At 45.1% G+C, this 13837-nt stretch overlaps 1 protein-coding gene across 3 annotated transcripts in view; it reads right to left on the bottom strand.

Moving 5' to 3' along the window:
* The window catches only part of LOC126547956 (RYamide receptor-like), a 428248-nt gene that overhangs the window by 92720 nt on the left and 321691 nt on the right, over nt 1-13837 (bottom strand). For 2 of the 3 annotated variants that reach the window (XR_008609184.1, XM_050196020.2), the window contains exon 4: nt 8927-9724. Coding sequence is in view for 2 of the 3 variants with exons in the window: in XM_050196020.2 (XP_050051977.2) it covers nt 8927-9700 (774 nt within the window). In the remaining variant the exon portion in view is untranslated. Of the gene's footprint in view, nt 1-8926; nt 9725-13837 lie in introns of those variants that run through there. The other variant, XM_050196036.2, reaches the window with a different exon arrangement.

Genomic DNA, 13837 nt, shown 5'->3' with positions numbered 1-13837 from the left:
CAACTTCGTACGCGAGTGCGGTTAGCATGAGCAAGCGCTGGCCATTCCTGATAGCAAGCGTGTTGTTAACGAATACGGCCGGCCAATGACAAAATATTCGGACGAATGAAAACCTTTGTGAATTCGGCTCACGGGCTTGTACTCACAAAACGTTCTTACGCTAGAATTAACAATTCTAGCTAAAACGGACGCGATACACGTAGTAATAGCGGACGCACTTACGAACGCGAAGGGCCAAACTCACAAATCCTTTCGTACGCAAGTGCTGTTTCTTGTTGGCCGGCCGCCTTCACTAATAAGAGGTGCGACATCACAATCAGGTGGCATCTACTGATACGAACAAACCCAACGTAAAAACATTTGCTGAATTCACAATGATTTTCCTTCCAAGTGACCGGCCGCTTCCACTATTGTTATGTCCAACATCGTCACTGGCTGACATCTACTCTTACGAACAGATGTAGTGGAAACAGTTTTTTTTTGTTTTTTTTGTAAATGCGTGTTCTGTTGTCGGGTAATCAGCAGGGAATTTTACCCATCCATCCGCTCGTATGCATCTGGGATCGTCGCGAGCTTTGGCTATGGCATCATTGGCTGTCGTGATTTCCTTGAAGTTGTTGCAGTGCGAGGGTGGCGCGGCCCCTCATGGACATTCTTGCCATACCTGAAGGCTTTATGAATTCCTCGTATAAAAGTACATTTAGCGGCATACTGATTACTCGTAGATATATTATAGAGACTACGAATTGCCTCTTATTTTTTTCCCCCGATATAAAGAACCTATAGAAATATCGTAAATAACAGTCGAATAAAAGCGTAAGGCCACCAGTCCTTATAGGGTGCACATATTGGCTATGATGCAGTCTATAAGCTTTATATCTAAATGCCTATGCGGTCTATAAAGACTGGAAATATTAATTTTTTAAAAACATTCTGCTACCTGCTAGCTGATGCTATCCGTACAGCTGTTCAACGCTTCGCTGTTCTAGCTTGACAGAGCTAACACCAATCAGAAAAACATTTCCTCAAAGCACGCACGCACTTACTTTCGTAAGTACTTCCATTCTACGAACAATTCCAGTCTAAGGAATTTCTTGTGTATACGGGCCCTGCTCTATAAGCACTAAACGTTTGCGGTCGGCGTCACATGAGGCTTTCGTTCCTTTAGTCTTTACTATACAGTTCGGTGCCATTTTTTTCCCTCTTCTTCTTCTTTCTCCTTTTATTCCCTTTACCCCTTTCCCCAGCACAGGGTAGCCAGCCGGTACTTACAATGGCTAACCTCCCTGTCTTTCCTCCGCTTTGTCTCCTCCTCCTCGGTGCCATCGCTGTCACCTCGCTCTCTATACAGTGTATATTGTTAAAAAAAATTTTCCGTGTGAACGGCTTTCCGAATTTCCGAACTAGTTTGAAGTTCATTCTGGTAAAATGAATAGGCGGGCATATGTTAAAAAAATTTCATATGTTACATGAAGTGTAAAACTACTAAACAGCAAAAAGAACGATAATAAAAAAACTATTTCACTAAATAAACAGTCATTATTTAGCATAAAACAATAAAGGTCCGGTTATTTCACTAGTCAAATCGTGTTATTGGTTACAAATAAAATCATGAAGCAAGCGTTTAAATGAGGACACAGACATAGCAGTTTTATTATTTCAAGACGAGAAATTCCACAATTTAATTAAAACAAAACCAACCCTTTGAGTACCGTAGTTAGTGCGGACTTCTGATAGTAACAAAAATTGTTGTTTAGATAAAGATGTGTAGCATCTGTATCGGCAAGTTTTTGCATGAAAACCATTTTCGGAAGATGATGGTCTTCCATTGCTCGATGTGCAAATATGTAAACATTAAATTTCACAAGATTAGTAATGCAGAGTATGTTAAGATAGTGGTACAGTTCATTAATATGCGATCTGTGATTACTCCTAGTGCTAATACGAATGGTTTTATTTTGGACATGTTCTCAGGAAGAAAGATGGAAGTGATAGATTTGACCCGAGGCTGTTATACAATAGCTTAGATGGCTATGAATTAGTGTGCAGTATAGAGTAACCAGAGTATGTAAATCTAAATAACATCTAGCTTTGAGTAGAATCCTAATACCGCATGAAGTCTTTCTTTGTAGTCCATGAATGCTTAAGTTAAATTTTAAGTGTATCAAGCTCGATACTAAGGAACGAACAGTGGTTGGAGGGATAGATAGCATGTAAATTAATAATAATTGGGATAACTTGCGAGTCTTTAGTGGGCCTGGAACTGAAAATGACGAACTTAATTTAGGTAGGATTAATTAGTAGTTTATTTTTAGCACATTATGTAGAGATCTCTATACGATCAGCATTAAATGTCGTTATGAGTTTTAGATGGTTACCCGAAGAGTGATGTCATCGGCATATAGGATGCTTCCTTCTGGCAAAGTTAGACATTTAGGTCGATCATTAATATATAATAAAAATAAAATCGGACCAATAATTTAGCATTGTGGAACCCCGATGTTAATTATTTTTTTGTTAGAAGAAACGCCTGAAATGTATATGCTTGCTCACGACCAGATTAGCAACGTTAAAAGAGGCTTAGAGGGGTTCCTGCTATGCCGTAAGAAGCAAGTCTAGAAAACGGAATATAATAATTAATTATATAAAAAGCTTTAGTGAACTCTACAGATAAACAGAGCCAAGGTAGTTGACTTTGTCTATTTCGATTTTACATTTATCAGTAAAGTAATTAAGAGCAAGGTTAGTTCAATACCGGTGACGGAATCGAAATTGTTTAGGGTGAAACAAGTAAAATTTTTCAGTGCAGCTAGACGGACGAATGTCGATCAGATTTTCAGTAGCTTTACTAAAGAATGGAAGGATAGAAACTAGTCTGTAATTAAACATCATTGATTTATCACCCGTTTTAAATACCGGGATTACCTTACTTACTTTTATCGTGCTAGAAAACTCGTTTGAAAAATTAGATTAATTATGAAGGCGAGAACATTCGCAATAACGTAAGAAAACAGTTTTAAGTGATTCGCATGAAAGTTATCTAAACCAGAACTAGAGCTTTTGAGGTTGATTATTACACTATTTACCTTTGAGGTGCTGTGGGGAAAAAATGATTGACTGCAATGACCAAGTTTGTCTGAGGGAACAGATGGAACAGGGATGGTGGAGAAGTATTCACTGAATGCCTTAGCGATGTCTACTGGGGCAGACGTGATGAATCCTTCGTGAGTAATGTTAGTTATAGCAGAACAATTGATAAAACGCCGTTGTTTGTTTATGTCAGAACTAAAAGGAGTAATGTCATTTTGGTACCAACTCTTCGCATTATTTATCAGTGTATTCACGGTTGTTACGTTTCGCCTACGACGCGCGGTATAGCCGGCGCGGATGCAACGGACGCCGGGGCTTCGTTCAAAGCGGCGGACATTTTGGCCCGTTCGGAGCTGCCGCAAAGCCTCCCCGCCAAGCGCGTCCAGGCGTGTTTCAGTGCCACGTGTCTTCGTGTGTGCGTGTGTGTGTGTGTGCCCACGCTTGTCAAAGCGCGGCAGCCGGGGAGAGGAGCTCCCCAATTGTGAAGCGAGGAGGTCTGACCGGCGCCGGCTTGGCGGATGCGTCACTACACTCGTCTCAACGTGTCTCTCAGCCTGTCCGTGCCCCGCCGTCACGTGGTCTCGTCACGAGGCCTTCCTCTTGCCCTCGACTCCGAGAGTATAAGAGCAGCTGCCCCCGGACGCCAAGAGAGAGGCTCCGATTTCTTCTGTTGAGTAACGTGCTCTCCCGTCTCTCCACTTCGGTCGACCTGACCGGCCGCTCTTTTGCGATGCTAGAATAAACAAGTTGTTCTGTTAGCAGTCGACTCATGCTTTGCCGGGACCTTCGGATGCTTCCAGTTGTGCCCCAGGCCGCCAGGCCAACGCTACCCTTGGGGCTTGCGACCCATTTGCAATAACGGGCGTCAGCACTGAGATTCCAACACGGTGTTAGAGTATTGTTTATAGCGATATTTTAGGCTCAAATTAAGTGGGTGCCTTTTAGTTCTTTTATATACGGTAAGCTATATTTTTTTACGCACATACAAGGACAATCTCCAGATTTTCACTGATGGATCGACAACTGTGGACGGATCTACAGGAGCTGTGATCCTTCCCGAAAAAGTCGTGACCATTCAGTTTAAAACATCTCACCGGACAACGTCGACCCCTGCGGAGCCTGCTGCACTTCGTAGCGCACTTCGCATGGTCCATGAAGGTGTACCCCGAAGATAGAGCATATTCACCCACTCGAAGACAGTCCTGCATTGTTTGCTATCCGCTTTGCGTCGTGGACCACAAGACCAACTTGTGCTAGAAATAAGGCAGTTATATCACCAGCTAGCAGAGAAAGGACATCACATAACTTTTCAGGGGGTCCCAGGCCACTGCGGCATCAAGGGCAACGAAAATGCCGATGAAGCTGCTGGAGGGCTCACGAAGATGCCGTGAAGGAACTCATCACCCTATCAAGAACTGACGAAGCAACAAAGCTTCGCATACTAGCGCGTGATGTCACACGATCCATGTGGAACACGCCAGCTTTACGACATACTCGACTGCACCGCCTGGACCCATCCGTCCGACTACGCATTCCACCTAGACTATACGGAATCGAGACAACTGTTCTCTGCCGACTATGGCTAGGAGTGCCTTTCACGAATGCATTTGCTTGCCGCATCGGAATGACTGACAGTGCTGCCTGGTATAGTTGCGGCAGCGAGGAAACAATCGAACATATCCTCCGTCATTGTCCTCTCTGGAGATCCCAGAGACAGTCGCTCGTGACGGCGTTGGCACGCCTCGATGACCGGCCGCTTCCTTAGCGGACGATCTTGGAGTGCCGGCTGATGCGACCTTCACACCAGAAGGCGGTGAAGGGGCTACTGAGGTTTATCCGGTCAAGCGACCTGCTTGAACGACTGTGACACTCCTGCGTTCCTTTGTGTGTGTGTGTGTGTATTTTTTCATTCTTTTCTTTCCCTCTCCCATTCTTTTCTTTTGTGTGCACTTTTTGTATCTTTTTTTTAAAGATCTTTCCGTCTCCCTCTAGCAAACTGAATATATATCTTCCGGTTAACCTCCTTGCCTTTCTCATCTCTGTTATCTCTCTGTTTACAAACGCTATTAAGTAATCCTACTGTTAACCAAGGATTCCTAGGAGAGGAATACGGTTTGTGGCACTGAACAGATGTTGTGGATGCAGTTGGTTATTATTGAAACAAAGTTTGTGTAAGCTGCGGGGGGGACTCAACATTGTCCGTTGTCGTAACAGATGACCAATAAGAGCTAGATATTAATTCTACAAATTTAACTTGATCAAACATGTGTTTAACAAAACTTTTGTTATTGACGCGTAGAAAGCAGAGAGCTGTGGATAAATGATTTTGAAGAACGAATGCAGAAGGAGGGGAGAGGACGTTGGACAGAGTATGATCAATGAATGTTCCTGAACCACCAACAGAGCAACGAGTGGGAAGAGAAAAAGAGATTCAAGGCCGTAACCGTGAAAACGGGTAACGCATTAGGGAAGGCGGTGAACAGAATAACGATTACGTGAGACCTTGTGCCTGGCAATGATATAATGTACATGTTAATATAGGCCTTATTGTCTATAAACAATTATTATGACCGAAAACCTTAGTGCACTCGGAAGGCGAAGTTAGAGATTGTGGATCGCAGAAGCGGCTTCTCATTGGGCGACTATTCTGGCTAATATAATGTCCAGTATTATGATTCTATGACGGTTCATTTTCCAAGCACCTGTAAACTACGAATGCATTTTAAACACTGGCCCTGAGATCACATTCACGACGATCATTGTTCGTAACGGTTCTTCAACATAGGCCATTGCCTTCGTTGTCATCTCGATCACTGTCGTGATTGGCCAACACCTCTTCTTATAAAACAAACGGCTGTGTAAACCTGCGGTCGAATTCAAAGCTTTTCATACGTAAGTGATTTTTGCCATTCGTTGGGAGCCTCCGCTAAAATATGTCTAACACCACTATTGACTGGCACATCCTCTTAAGAACAATTCAAGCATAAGAACGTTTTTCTTTCTTTTTGTGAACACGAACTGTCGACCCTACGACCAGGGCCCGTGTCCACCAATCTTATATTATATCACTGTATCTCCTTATTGACCGTCGCTTGGGGGTTCGTCACTCATGAGATGATCGGCGTGATAACTCTGAAACATTCGCCGGGGGGGGGGGGGGGGGTTGCCATCGCAGGGGGCTATTGCGTGACCTACCGCGTATGAGCGCCTTCTGTGTTTTTTGTTCGTTTGTTGTTCATAAGTTCGTAAGAACAAAAACTGTATAATAGTGGCAGCCAACATATTATTAGCAAAGGACGCCGACCAACCTGAAAAAGTTCCTACGAACAAGACCCTTTGTGAATTCAGTCCCTGTTTTATGCCTTGCACGCGTGTGCACCTGTTCTGTTGCTCATGCGATCCCGTGATCTTCTTGATTGTTTATAACACGTGTCTTTGAACAAGCCTTCGCAGTTTCGAGTCAACACTTGTCCCATCCTTTCTTTTATGCCCGTTCCCGTTCTGTAGCGTCGTGCTGTACTCAAGTAACAATGAATCTACACCAACTAGTCCAAATGTATTACGACAAACGACATATATAATACATTTGTTATTACAGTGAACAAGAAAGGCAACGAAATTGTTTAGCAAAATTCGTCTTTTTTTTTCTTCGTTATGCAACTGCTATTGCTCCGAATACACAGGGTGTTTCAGCGAACACTTGCAAACATTTTTTAAGATGTGCCATAAGGAAATTAGTTAAATACTTAACTTGTGATTTTTGTTAATTAATCGATTATTGATTTTAGTTTTTGTGTAGGTAATGCCCGCCTTTTCGAGTAGACCAGCCCATCAACAAGACTTGTGTTATCTGCCACTGGCATTTTTTTTAATTTATTTTGAAAGCGTTCGTTGAAACACCGGGTATACACTTGGACTTCTGCCTATAGCACCCATCTTAATATTTACGCTTTTCAATCTCCCATGACTTTGGCTCTGCTGAGTGCTTCGCGCAAAAACTGCTGCACCTTTCTTGGAATCATTCACTCCATCTGCAACACGTACATGGTGCTTTGTTCGAGAAGCTTAATTGTACTAGGGCTGGTTAACGGAGGGGGAAATTTGTCGGCTTCGCTCAGTGATTTGTGGGCCGTACTCACACACAAAAGAAAGTTTGCGCTATAACTGTTATTAAGAGCAGAAACCAGCCAATCGTGATGTTGGACATATTAGCAAAGGTGACCGGCTGATGAGAGACAGCTCTTAGGAAATAAAAGCTTTGGGAATTCGTACCCGCGATCTAAGCGTCCTACAGAATGTCAGCCATGCGAGCATACCTCGTTTTGTGCTTGCATGTTTGCATTTTCTAGCGTTTCTCTTTGATTTGACACGTAACGTTGAAGATTGTCAAGACCGCACCCATCTCACACTCACCATCTCTTTTCATTCTGAAAGGAATAAAAAAAGTTCCACGAATTTTCTATCATTTTTATTTACGCATGTACTTTGACCGTAGTGTGGTGCGAGTGCCCGTGCAGGTGCTCTCTAAACTTCTACATGTGCGGCAAAGCTTCTCGAACCGTATTCACAAAGCTTTTCGTTCATAAGTACTCTTTGCAATTAGTCATCCACCTCTGCTTATGATATGTACAGCATCAGTATTGTCTAAAATTTTTCTCTTCCGAATAATTTTAGCGCAAGAGACTTTTGTGAATACGGGCCCTCGTTCGTAAGTGCACTTTTCCAGTGGTCGGCCGCCATTGGTGAAAGATAACGCAGTAGAAGACAGAATAACAAATATGTTTGGAACAGCCTTCGTAAAACGAAAACGAAGGACACGTTCTTACAAAAATGTTCTCACGCTAAAATTGTTTGTAAGGTCAAATGCTGGCAAATATTGATGACAGACATATTAGCGGAATCACTTACAAACAAAAAACCTGTGTGAATTCGGCCGAACTATCGCAGTACAGAAGAGCGTAGAGTAAATTGGGCCAATATTCTGAAAACGTTCTTACGCTTGAATTGTCCGTAAGATAAAATTCCGGCCAATCCTCACACTGGACGTATTATTGGTAAAGGTGGCCAGTCAACGGCAAAGCGCACTTAAGAATGAAAAACTTTGTGAATTCGGCTCCTGACATTCCGCTAAACACTTCACGATTGTACTAAGGACGTCGTTTCGCTTAAAATTGAATCCTTCTTACTGCTCCTATCAGCTGATCGATCCCACGATGGATAGGCTGAAGTGATCACATATCACAGTTTGTAATGTTTGCGAAATTTACCATATTTTATAAGGCAGCAACTTGCAACCTAAACACTTGTAAACTGCAAGACCGTTAAGAAAGTTTGACGCCGCCTCCCCGCTGCATTCTCCCTATCTTTCAGAGATAAGGACAGCAGAGCTAGAGCATGAGAGCACGAGTGACAGCGGCTGGTTCATATGACATAGCTGCACCTGTTATTGCGTTAATTAAGTAGCAAATCTCTACATTTGGACACCATTGGTTCAAATGACAGTCACCGTTGTGCTTTTCTTGTCATACTCTGCACTGACGCGCGAAGCTCGCATCAGGAGTATAGTGCGCCTATTAAAATTTAGAAAGTCAGCGCACGCGTTGCAAAGTTTTTTGCCGGGCAGCGTGCTGGGACCTTTGTGAATTATTCTGCGATTCGGAGCTTGAGACATTGCGAGGGACGGTGGTGCTCGCTTTCCCTGTGGAAATCGCGAGAGCCAGTGTTCTCGCGGTTCCCATCGACAGACAGTCCTCGTCACTCGTGCAGTGGCTTTATCATATTTTGATAAATGCCCCACGTGGCTGCTACACGTGTGAGACAGCAGCGTTTCTTATACCTTTCGTTTTGAGGCAGCCATCCGCTGGTCGCGGGCGTCCTGGGCTTCGCCGGGAGTCTCCTTCCCCCAGACGACGACCGCGATGCGCGTGTACGTGAAGATGAGCACGAGCAGCGGGAAGAAGTACTGGAGTATCATGAGCGCCATGCTGTAGTAGGCGGTCTGCTCGGGCCGCCCCCACTGCTCGAGGCAGTAGTAAGTGTGGTTGGCGCACGGGTGCGGCACCAGCTGCGTGACGAGCGCCGTGGGCAGTGGCGTCACCAGCGCCACGAGCCAGACGAGCGCGATGATGAGCTTGGAGCGCAGCTTGGTCATACGGGGCCGCAGCGGGTACACGATGGCCGTGTACCGGTCCACCGAGATAGCGATCAGAGTGTAGGCCGAGATGAAGACGGTCACGCATTGCGCGTACGTTACCAACACGCACATGACGCCGCCGAAAGGCCAGTAGCCCAGCAGAAGGTTGGACACGAAAGTGAATGGGATGCAGAGGCAGGCCATCAAAATGTCGCCGATGGCCAGGTTCATGATGAACATGTTCGTGACGGTGCGCATGCGCTGGTAGGCAATCACGATGTAGCAGACGATGCCGTTTCCACCAATGGCTGCCACTGAAACGGCGATGTACATGAGGTACATGAGCGCCTGGATGCCCTCCGGCACCTGCGGCGAGACGTCGCAGCTGGCCGCCGCCTCCGACCCGTTGCCGCCGCTCCAGTTGCTGGACGCCGACGCCTCCTCCACGCTGGACGACAGCTCGCTCTCGGTGCTCATGCTCTCGCCGGAGTGGTGCAAGGCCTGCGAGAAAACAACCGCCAAGTCAGTTGGGCCAGTGACACACGCTGAGAGGAAAGCTCTGGCCCAAGAAATAGATTTTTGGTTTAGACGAACGTGTTGATAATGCTTCTTTTCCTTATTTTTCTTCTTACCTTGCGTCACCATCTTTCTCTATTGCTTTGTCAAGCTATAAACAGGTGCGCTAGAGAGAAGTTCAGAATGGTGATTGAGCCTATGTGCCAACAACAACTGCACACTTGCATGTTTTACTGCGATAGGAGCGCATCAGCTCATTCAGACACGTAACAATTGTTGAATTCATGTGCACGCTGCTCTTCAATCTGAAGCTCGCTTGCGGATATATATATATATATATATATATATATATATATATATATATATATATATATATATATATATATATATATATATATATATATATATATATATATATATATATATATATATATATATATAATCCGCAAGCAAAGCTTCGGTTCGTCAAACTTACGTAACCGCCAACGCAAGCGTCGGGCAGTGACCCGCTGCGTTGTCTGAACAGCCCAATCAAATGCTCACGTCACTTTTGTTTGCTTTCCAAACGAATAAAATGGCCTACATTGAGCGGTTTTTCTTATCTAATTGGCTGACAAGAGGCGAGAAACACGATCAAGTGGAGAGGGATTCGATGGGGCCGAGCCACTGCACTGAAAATCGATAACCGGAGGAAGAGGGTGGTGCCGGCGTCTGCGATTGGTCCGCTTTGTCTTACTTAGCTTACGGTGGCTCGTCGACAATCGCGGCGGCATGCAACGGAAGCTTAAGAATGACGCTAAAACGGATCCTCAGCAAAGAAGAGTTGGCAGAACGATGTCGTAAACGTTCCGAAAGTGCTCGAAAACGTTACACGGCTACGCAAAAAGTTTTATTATACGCAAATAAACCCATGCTCTCCGGCAGGTGCGAGTAGCCAGTTCCTAAGCGGTCGGCAGCAGCCATCTTTTATTCCTTTCGGAACGGAACAGCCTGCGGCTGTTCAGAAGAAAATTCAGTTTTGTTCGGCATATTAACGCATCTTTAACGCATACACGTCACTTTGACGAGGTGCGTTATTGCGGTTTTGTGACGTCGCGTGACAGGCAGGTGAAGTGGGTGCAGCCTGAAAACTTTTGACCAATAGCGGAGGTCTAATGGCGAAAAGCTGTCGAATCAGAAAACTATTTTTCTTTTGTTCAGTCAAATCATGCGTAATCATTGTGTACACGTCATATCAGATGGGGAGCTATCGCGGTTTTCATGACGTCACGTGACTGACAGGTGAAGTGGGAGGGGTCCAAAAAAGCTTTTGAACAATCAGGGAGGGCTGATAGCAGAAATGGAATAGAAAAGTTTGGAATAGTTTTACGTTATAGCGCCCCAGATGGGGAGCTATCGCGGTTTTCGTGACGTCGCGTGACGGACAGGAGAACTGGGGGTTTGGTATGATGTGCTTTATTTAGGCCCTGAGGAAACAGTCTCGGACAGATGCGGGCCACTCCCACGTCGGCACAGAGAGGCCGAACCCGTCTGCCGTCGCACAGCCCTGTACAGCCCTGAGTTGGTCCTCCAGCGCTTCACTGTGCAGCATCCCCTGCCACCACTGTTCACCTTGAGAGCCATCACTGGCCAACGCCAAGCAGCGCCAAAGCATGTGTTCTATATCGAGGAAAACCCCCCGTTTACTACAACAGACTGAAACCCTGAAGTCCGGATTAATTTTATTCATGACGACCGGGTTAGGGTACCTTCGTGTCTGCAGAAGCCTTAAACCGCCTGTGGCCTATTTAATTTAGAATGTGGCAGAGGGAATGCTCTGCGCCCTAAGTAATAGTGCTTGGTGATCTCGTTGTAGGTTAACAGCTAATCCCTGTACTCAGGAGCGGGAGATCCAGTCCCTTCAGGGAGTACCGGCCTTAAAATTTTTGACCAATCGCGGCGGGTTGATTGCAGACTTGGAATAGAAAAGTTTGGAATAGCTTTGCGTTATAGCACCTGTTTTACGTTAAAGAGCCCAAGGTCACTGGCTCTGACTACACTTTACGTCATGGTCACTCCTGCCGCGAAACTATCGAAATGAAGCAAAGCAGAATGCCCGAGAATCTGCACACGTGTCTAGCGTCCCTGTAAAAAAGACTTTGTTTACGGTCATTGTGAGGCGCTTCATGAAATGCAGATGCGAGCCATTGGGTGCAACAAGCCGCTCTGAAAACCTCGGTACGTTTCATGACAATCGACGGACGCAAGAGTGTTTCTATCTTTTATGAAGCGAACAAGTAAATGAAGTTCACTTTAAGAGAAGCGGCTCCGCATGGCCGCTTTGTATTCGTCGCGCACTGCACCGAGAAAGACGAATGCAGCGCTAACGGCCTCTGCCGATACGTGGCTTGACAGCGAAACTGGCTAGATACGTCGCGAAACGGGTTCAGTATTTCTTCACCGACGAAGGAGGCTGCGCGCCAAGGAGTTTCAACTTTCAGGAGCTTGAATAGAAGGTGATAAATATTTAATCGCGCCAAAAAGCAATTCGAGGGATTGACCGTTGCCTCTCCTTATGCACCAGGGGCAAAGTGCGCGTGCCTTCATTCACGCAAAGGCGCTCGTTTTATACCTTTCTTGTTTTTTATGTACGCTTAGCAAACAGAACAAAACCAAGAGGGCGTTCAAGAATATCACGCCAGGCGCGCATGCTACGTCACCGGCCTGTCAGTGCTTCTTCTTTTTTCTCTCACAACGATTTCTCGCAAACATCGTCTCGCCATGAAGTTGCGAGAACCTTTGGACACTGAATAACCCGGTGCTGCTCACACCCTTCTAATTCTTTATTACTTCCTTTTCCACAGAACAGGCCTTTCTTCTAGTACGCCCGATTGACCATGCGAGGCGAGACTTTCCGAATATATTATTAATGAATGCTCAACTAAAGTTTACTTTGTGCTGTTGCACGCCATCCTCGAGGCTTATTTTGTAGCTCTTTCGAATTTTGTGCTGTTTTTGAGATTTCCAAAGCTCAGCGCTTGGTCACTCTGCCAGTGTGGGGTGACGTTTGCCGAAGACGCCTTAATATTGATCTTTTGCCTTCTGCCCTGTGGCGTCACAATAGCAAATGCGCCTTCGCTTTTCTTTTCTCTCTCTTTCGTTTGTTATCGACAGAGTTCCGAGCGAAACGCCGTGTTTGCTCGCGAAGTAGAATGTTCGCACTGTGAAAGTGCACAAATGCGCGCAAACACCACGAATCTTTTCTTGTTCAACTTCCGCTCTTTGCTTAATCTTCCGTTTAGTTTCGCTTTTTATACTACCCTATACACTACCATAGCCCGTCCTCATCTAGCTAGAACTGGGCTTTCTCCTAAATAGCAAGCATATCAAAAGCGTATGCCTTCACAAATTTTTTAACGATATGTTTTCCTGACACCACTGTCATTTCAGGCATCCGCCCTGCTAATTAGAAATAAACTGATTTTTTCGTTTTTTCCCTTCCTTAATTGTACGGAGACAAAGTGCGCATTTGGAAAATGAATCATATAAACAATACGAATACGGGAGAAAAGTCTCGGTATCTCGATAAATGCTATAAAAACTGTATTTCCAAAACAATATAAATCTGATAAAAGATATTTTATCATTACCCGCCGCGGTAGCACTATGGTTGTGGCTATGGCACTGAGCTGCTGCAGGAGCTTGAAGTCGCGGGTGCGACCCCGGCCGCGGTGCCCGCTTTACGATGGGGCGGAATGCAAAAGCTCCCGTATACTTTGATTTAGGTGCCCGTTGAAGAGGCACAGGCCGTCACAATTATCTCGGAGTTCCGCACTAATGTGTACCTTATAACGAGATCATGGTTTTGGCATGGGAAGCCCCAGAATGTAATTTTAATTCTTTTGTAGCTTTTATTATTATGGCATGCTTTCTTTGGCAAAAAGGGGCTCCTGCTTTCTTACCCTTGATTACGAAACGATTCTTCGGGAAATTGGGCAAGGGCCGATATAACGTGACAATTCCTATTGTTCGATTCGCTAATTATAGTGTTATAATTCAATATCCTCTAGCGTCGGATCCTGATGACAACTTTGGTAGAGCGCCGCTCGGCGTGGCAAA

The sequence above is a fragment of the Dermacentor andersoni genome, chromosome 1 (assembly GCF_023375885.2).
Source record: "Dermacentor andersoni chromosome 1, qqDerAnde1_hic_scaffold, whole genome shotgun sequence".
In the NCBI taxonomy this organism is placed as follows: domain Eukaryota; kingdom Metazoa; phylum Arthropoda; class Arachnida; order Ixodida; family Ixodidae; genus Dermacentor; species Dermacentor andersoni.
Note: the sequence above shows the minus strand (reverse complement) of the source record. Positions and strands in the feature narration are given on the sequence as shown.